Raw genomic sequence first — 7685 nt, 5'->3', positions numbered from 1 at the left:
AATTGGTATATTCATACACATGATACAAGTGTTGTCAGCCGTCAGAGCGACTGACTGTTCCCTGTCGCAAATTCTTTTTAATTTGCCTTAAGACTTTACGATTAAAGTTTTCGGATATCCGGGGAGAAGCAAGTAGGGCATAAAAGCGGAAGTACGCTTTTATGCTGGCTACGGTTCTCCAGCGGACTGTACCTGCGAAGGGAAAGGAAGAAATATTTATTGAAGTAAATTATACTTATACAATTCTCTTCTTAGAGAGAATTACTTCCTGGGCGATGATGCTTCCTTCTAGGGGAGGATGACTTCTTCTGGTGGGGGCTCGTCCGGGAATTTTCTTTCTAGTGATGAATGCGAACGACCGTTTTCTCTGGTAACTGATGACTGATTTATTTTTAATTTCCTTAAACTATATATACATGAATCTTATGGTAAAATATTAAAGATGTTGCACGACATGCAGTGCAACATTTATTACTATCTCCCTTTCTCCTTAGATGCTGACGTTACCATTCGTCAGAACGGTAAACAAATTCCTGGTGCCTCACTACTACATAAAGATTTGATTAGATGGTTGCACTTGCATTTCGTGCTATCCCACTCTATTCCCTAACGGCTGCAAGGGCCCTCCTAGAAGGTTCAAGTTCAAGTTCAAATCTTGCTTAGCCGTCCTATCTAAACATATGCGGCACCTTATCTGTATGCTTGAAGAGCATGTTAATTATTTCACCAGATGTTTCCATGACGGTTACTAGATCGTCGATTTATTGCATCCTTCGTTAGAGATGCATTTATGACTTTATTACCACAACCCTCCGAGAGCAAGTTCTAACCGATATTTGTTATCGTTCCCTTTTGGAGTTTGTTTATGTTTTGTTCCTTCGCATTTCGTCATGGTCCTTGCTAGTTAATTTACATTGCCATCAGCACCAGCTTATCTGGTGTCTCGACCCGAACTTAGGCTTCCGCCGCTATATGAATCAGTGCAATATTAATGCATACGGGATGCGAGATTTGATGGGTAAATAACAGCTCTCATGACTGCGCTGGGAACGAACTATCGGGACAATTACTTCCCATGATAAGTGCTCCTTTAAGCACGTATTTTTTTTATATTTTCGTTTCTTTTGGTTGATAAATAAAGTCTATTAATGCCATCATCTGATTAATGCGATTGTAGCAAACACTACGCTCGACATTTCTGGCCCCGTAAATCTTCCTGAAGAATTACCTTTATTGATAATCGAGCGACTGTCGTGGAATATTGGTGTTTACTCTTAAATTTTCAAATTGTGTTCGTCCTCTCTGTTAAGTTTATTATTCCTATAAATAATTGCAAAGACCTTATTTTTTTTATAACGAGCTTTCAGCTGTATTTCGCGGAAGTGGAAACAAACACTCCGCCGGTCTTCTGGAATTTCGTGTTGTATTACATTTTTTAACTCGTAGATAAATATATACTACCACATACATAATACCTAACAATCCTACACCCACTAATACATATTCAATAATGGGTTCACCTATATCTTGTTCCTTATAATCATCCGTTGTTATAGTGAAAATTTTGTTGTCAAATGGATTCGCAGGCTTATTTAATTCTGCTAATGCCGTTTCATTCTTCTCTAAATTGAAATTAATCTGAATTCTTTCTTTAAAGAATAAGTTTGTCCGCCTTTCTTCCCTATTCACGAATCCATATATAACACTCTTATTATTTTGGATTTTACAATCGAAATCTAATTTAACTACAGCCACCTTGTATGGTGGCGATATAATAGAATTCTTGCAGTGAATTATAATACTAGTTGTGTCGCTGGCGAAGTAAAGCACCTGGTTCTCATCCGTGAGTGAAATCATCTCGGCGTATGGTGGCGACAGGTGCGTAATATTGCAGCGGCTTTTCGAAAGTTTGTGTGCCACTAGTCCAGATACGCAGTCAAGCTCCTTATGAACCGGGCTAGGTTCCGCGATAAAATGAGTTTGGTTCATCCGTACTGGTTCCGTAGTTGGGTAGAAATATTCCCCGTTATGGTCAATCAGTATGCGTGGTTTTCCTATATCAATGATGGCATGATTTTCCATATGAGGTACAGGAATAATTCGAAACATTTCGTACACTGTTTTGCTGACAACTACAGTGTACATTGCGATTACGATAGTCCCATTGATCTGCTGCGTTTCATATTTTACCAATGAGGATTGTCGAAGAACTGTTAGTCCTGCTGGCAATGTTGACGAGATGTTGTCGAACGTTGCGGTAAGTTCTTCCGTCGAAAGTGGATATGATCTCATCCTTTTGTACTTGTGAAGCACTGCGTCAATAGTCTCTCGAGAAAGCATGATTATCTCGATCAAACGACTTTCCAAGTACTCCGTTTCACCTAGGGCGTACTTTTGCTTCAGGTGGTTTGTTTCCTTCATCAGACCGTAGAATTGATCGTTTAAGGTATTTCCCATCTCAGTGGTCTTTCCATTTAATTGAACTAACGACTCAGATAACTGATGTATTTTTTCATTGTCGTGCATTCTCATTGCTTTTAGTTCAGTTTCGATGTCATTTTCACCGAATAGGAAGCTCCACAAGAATCCAAATATCCCTTTTGAGCGTCGAGATCTTGTTCGCTCATAATCAATTTCGGAAATTGCATCCGAGCATAATTTGTCGAAGACGCTCAAAATTCTATTCATATTTTCTTTTTTTATGTCCTTGGTCATGCGCTTCCTTGTTGCTGACATATTACATCTTATGCCTTCGATCAATTCCCGGTCTTCATTCGGCGATATCGACGTATTTATATTCGTCCGCCATATGCCCCGTTTCATAAAAGTAGTTCCTATGTGGTCGAGAAATACCCCATCTTGCTCGACCGGTGTTACTAATAAGGAATTCGCCGTGCTGAGAACTGCTGCTGTAGTTAACATAGCTGCAAGTACAGAACGAGGAGAAAAACGAATAACTAGTATTTTCTTTTTGCCCGATTGAGAAATATTGTTAATTTCTCGTTTCATTTCAATCCGGTGATCTTCAAACTTAGGATCAGCGGATTCAGTTTCAGATACGTGCATTATTACATGCTCTGATTCTTGTTTACTTTGCGTCGGCTCAGGAGTTAAATCCTTCCTCTCGACGTCCAATATCGCGAGTTTAGCAACTGCGCGCCTAAAAGTACCTTTTCCGGTGATAACTTCAGCTTGTCTAGCTACGCCATCATCAGAAATGATTAATTTGACAACACGTCCTTTCAACCACCGTCCAGGTGGTTCTTCATTATCTACCATTAAGACTATATCATCAGTCTTAATTGGTTTGACATCTCCAGTCCATTTCTCTCTGGTGATAAGTGTTGGAAGATACTCTTTCTTCCATTTATCCCAAAATACCTTCATGGCGTGTTGAATCCTTGCCTGCGAGTTCTTATCGTAAGGTTTTGGATCAATCTCGAAGGGTGGTGCATATTGTCCCGGCCTTCCTAAGATCGCATGGAAGGGGGTTAATAGCTCATCATTCACATCCTTTAAGGCTCTATGTATCAAAGGACGTGAATTAACGAACCACTCCGCTTGAATAAAGGCTGATCGCAGCACTTCACTCGTAGGTGTCCTTTTAGACATATCGTCTATCATGACACTAAGCGCCTTCTTTACTATTCCTATTAACCTCTCCCATACGCCTCCAAAATGTGGAGCCGCTGGAGGGTTAAACACCCATGAAATTTCTAACTCTGCGGCTTCTCCTTGTCTCATTCTTGTGTCGAGTTCTTGTAGGAGGCGTTTCAACTCTCTTTCGGCTCCAACAAAATTAGTTCCGTTGTCGCTGTAAAGCTGAGTTACTTTACCTCTGCAACACTGAAAATTCCTAAAACATACGAAAAAGGCATCGGTACTCAAATTTTCTGCCATTTCGATGTGTATCCCTCGAGTTACTAACAAGTAAAAATAACTACCCTTTTTTGACATTTCTATCTTTTGAACATAGAAAGGTCTAAAATAATTCATCCATTATACTAAAATGGAAACGCGTTTACAGCAGTCCCTACACGTGAGAGAAGAGCTATCATGACTCTAATCTTGGTGCTAATAAAGGGATATAATTTTGTTTTAACTAATAATTTTTTGGGCGTATAGTACTTTAACATCCTTCTTTCTTCTAAATAATGAATGTCTTACCTTAACATGATTTTTATTTCCCTTTTAAAATTCTTCTATTTCAACATTTGTGAACATTAATTTTTTTTTTGTCTTTCGTCCAAGCAGGATCGAAGTTATGTTTGGAAGTAATAAAATTGATATTTTCCATTCAAATATTAGTCTCTGCATACTTTTCTCCAATCAGAGAATGCCCTGATACTTTGTGCCATTTTTTTTGGAAAATATTTTCCAATTCAGTCCAATCATTAACGAGCGAATTCTTCAATCGAACATTTTTCCACAGTCGAAGGTGGTTCGCTACCTGGTTCCTCATTCGACACACAAAGGTAACTTGGGAACCAGTTCTTATTCCTCTTGATTCAGGAGGGGTTTGCGAATTCGAGCGCAATGAAGGAGTTATACCTGATGAATTTACGGATGCACATACCAACGACACACATGGCGGTGTACTTGTTTCTTTGAGCATTTTAGTCTTTGGGATTCGTTTACCCAAATTGTATCCAGAAAGTGGTTCTGGTATAGGTCGTCGAGGCGTTAATCCATATGATCTGGCACTTCGTATAATTTCTTCATCTGATGATCCACCCACGGAATCTTTCTTAAACGTAAAATTATCCGACGTTAACCCCCCGTGTAGTGGCATGATGATATAATTATTTGTATCTTTACTATTGCCATCCAAATTTGCATAATAAACCAATTCCCTTTTCCATTCATATTTAAAGGGTACACTGAAGGCTTCATCGAGAGCATTGACAGGAGCGGTGACTTTTCGCTTAGTCACCATCGTAGACATAGCTAAAACTTCAGCGCTGTTGTCAAATGCATTCCCAGGTGCTGGTGCCATATCAACAACAGATTCCATTTTGTTCTGTTCGTCGGAAGATCCTAATGTGACACTTCTCACCGAGGCAACCACATTTTCCCCATATGCTTCCGTAGACGACCAAAGATTTGATTCCAGTTCTTGGACTTTTTCAGAATTTGTGAAATCGGAAATCGAACTTGAGGATCTTGTAGAACTTAACATTCCGTTCTCTCTACCAGCGACGTCCTCATCGAATCCGACAAAATCATTTTCATTACTATCACACTCTAACTCTTCAGAATCGCTTGTGTTCTTTTCTGAGCCAGTGGTTATTGTAATTCCAGTTGTTCCACCAGTCGTACTTGGCTGCAGCATATCATATCGGTGCAGCTTTGGTTGCTGCTCCATTCCTCTGACATTACCGATAATCTTAGGCACGGTTTCATAATAACTTTTCCATTCAATCGAGTTTCCTGAATTTACTGACATTGCGTCTTCTTTCATGCTCGTATTCTGAATGGAAGTCACGAGGGATAACATGGTCCTCTCGTGTATTCTCATCAGCTCAATAATTGCCCTGCTGCTGCCATTTTTTGCTTGGAGTGCCATATTTGTCACTTCCAAGTCTTTCGTCATTGCAGCGTATTCTTTTTTACGCTGCTGGCATTTCATACAGTACCAGTCCTCTGGTCTTGGTGGCCGTTTATCAAGATTCACACAAGATAAATGGAACCACCTATCGCACTCATCGCAAGTTATCATTTCGACCATTGCACGATCTTTCTTCGTGCAAAGGCGACAATGTCCATTTGGATTAGCCACAAACTCCATTTTAGTACAGAGAATTGCTATGTTAATCTATTTAGAAAGTTCCCGAAACTCAAATTATCTACTGCTAATGGCAATGATAATAATAAATTTTTTTTTTTCAACAAATATTCTCCAAAATAGTTTAAAGCAACTATTCCAGAGTCTTTTGATAAAGCTTAAGCAAGTTAAAAGAATTTGCGATACGCTCCTCTCTGGAGCCACCAAAATGTCAGCCGTCAGAGCGACTGACTGTTCCCTGTCGCAAATTCTTTTTAATTTGCCTTAAGACTTTACGATTAAAGTTTTCGGATATCCGGGGAGAAGCAAGTAGGGCATAAAAGCGGAAGTACGCTTTTATGCTGGCTACGGTTCTCCAGCGGACTGTACCTGCGAAGGGAAAGGAAGAAATATTTATTGAAGTAAATTATACTTATACAATTCTCTTCTTAGAGAGAATTACTTCCTGGGCGATGATGCTTCCTTCTAGGGGAGGATGACTTCTTCTGGTGGGGGCTCGTCCGGGAATTTTCTTTCTAGTGATGAATGCGAACGACCGTTTTCTCTGGTAACTGATGACTGATTTATTTTTAATTTCCTTAAACTATATATACATGAATCTTATGGTAAAATATTAAAGATGTTGCACGACATGCAGTGCAACATTTATTACTATCTCCCTTTCTCCTTAGATGCTGACGTTACCATTCGTCAGCACGGTAAACAAATTCCTGGTGCCTCACTACTACATAAAGATTTGATTAGATGGTTGCACTTGCATTTCGTGCTATCCCACTCTATTCCCTAACGGCTGCAAGGGCCCTCCTAGAAGGTTCAAGTTCAAGTTCAAATCTTGCTTAGCCGTCCTATCTAAACATATGCGGCACCTTATCTGTATGCTTGAAGAGCATGTTAATTATTTCACCAGATGTTTCCATGACGGTTACTAGATCGTCGATTTATTGCATCCTTCGTTAGAGATGCATTTATGACTTTATTACCACAACCCTCCGAGAGCAAGTTCTAACCGATATTTGTTATCGTTCCCTTTTGGAGTTTGTTTATGTTTTGTTCCTTCGCATTTCGTCATGGTCCTTGCTAGTTAATTTACATTGCCATCAGCACCAGCTTATCTGGTGTCTCGACCCGAACTTAGGCTTCCGCCGCTATATGAATCAGTGCAATATTAATGCATACGGGATGCGAGATTTGATGGGTAAATAACAGCTCTCATGACTGCGCTGGGAACGAACTATCGGGACAATTACTTCCCATGATAAGTGCTCCTTTAAGCACGTATTTTTTTATATTTTCGTTTCTTTTGGTTGATAAATAAAGTCTATTAATGCCATCATCTGATTAATGCGATTGTAGCAAACACTACGCTCGACAAGTGTGATACAAGTACTGTATTTTTAAAATTACGTCCTTTGCATTAGCAGATTGTAGTTTTTAAGTATATAGCACATGACATGAAGAACAAAAATATCCTCGAATTCTTCCAAGATGAGAACTAACACCTACCGAAGAATTAAAAACTCACGCCACTCGAATCTACCACAGAGAACAGACATCCAAGGTAGTACAAACATTTTCAAAAAATCTGTGTAAAGCATACAAGTAGAAATCCGTTAAAAACCACCGTTATGCACGACTTTGCACGCATTAATTACCATTGTACGAACGCAAGAGCCCATAAGGGATTACTGGGAAAAACAATTTATTTACCGGTCGGATCTACGTAAAACCATTTCCTTTTTCAGCTATTTAAATTAGTCGCACATTTAAACTGATAAAGTGAAAAAAATTAACATGCGTGAGCGAGATAGATGCTTTCGAATGAAGGAAACGCAAAAAATACTTCCACCCTTTCGCTCTAACTGAACAGTTTAAACGTCTAACTTAATCGAAACCAATCGCA

General features: G+C 39.3%; 1 protein-coding gene across 1 annotated transcript; it reads right to left on the bottom strand.

Annotated features, from left to right (window-relative positions):
* Positions 1-361: 361 nt before the first annotated feature.
* On the bottom strand, positions 362-7117 carry LOC131430587 (uncharacterized). The gene is made up of 2 exons (XM_058595672.1): positions 6228-7117; positions 362-2924 (listed from the first exon to the last, which is right to left on the bottom strand). Exon 2 carries the CDS (start codon positions 2920-2922, stop codon positions 1351-1353), a length of 1572 nt encoding a protein of 523 aa, XP_058451655.1. The 5' UTR covers positions 2923-2924; positions 6228-7117; the 3' UTR covers positions 362-1350.
* Positions 7118-7685: the final 568 nt, after the last annotated feature.

The sequence above is a fragment of the Malaya genurostris genome, chromosome 2, assembly GCF_030247185.1.
Source record: "Malaya genurostris strain Urasoe2022 chromosome 2, Malgen_1.1, whole genome shotgun sequence".
Classification (NCBI taxonomy): domain Eukaryota; kingdom Metazoa; phylum Arthropoda; class Insecta; order Diptera; family Culicidae; genus Malaya; species Malaya genurostris.
The sequence above is the reverse complement of the archived record's forward strand: the minus strand, read 5'-3'. Positions and strand labels throughout refer to the sequence as shown.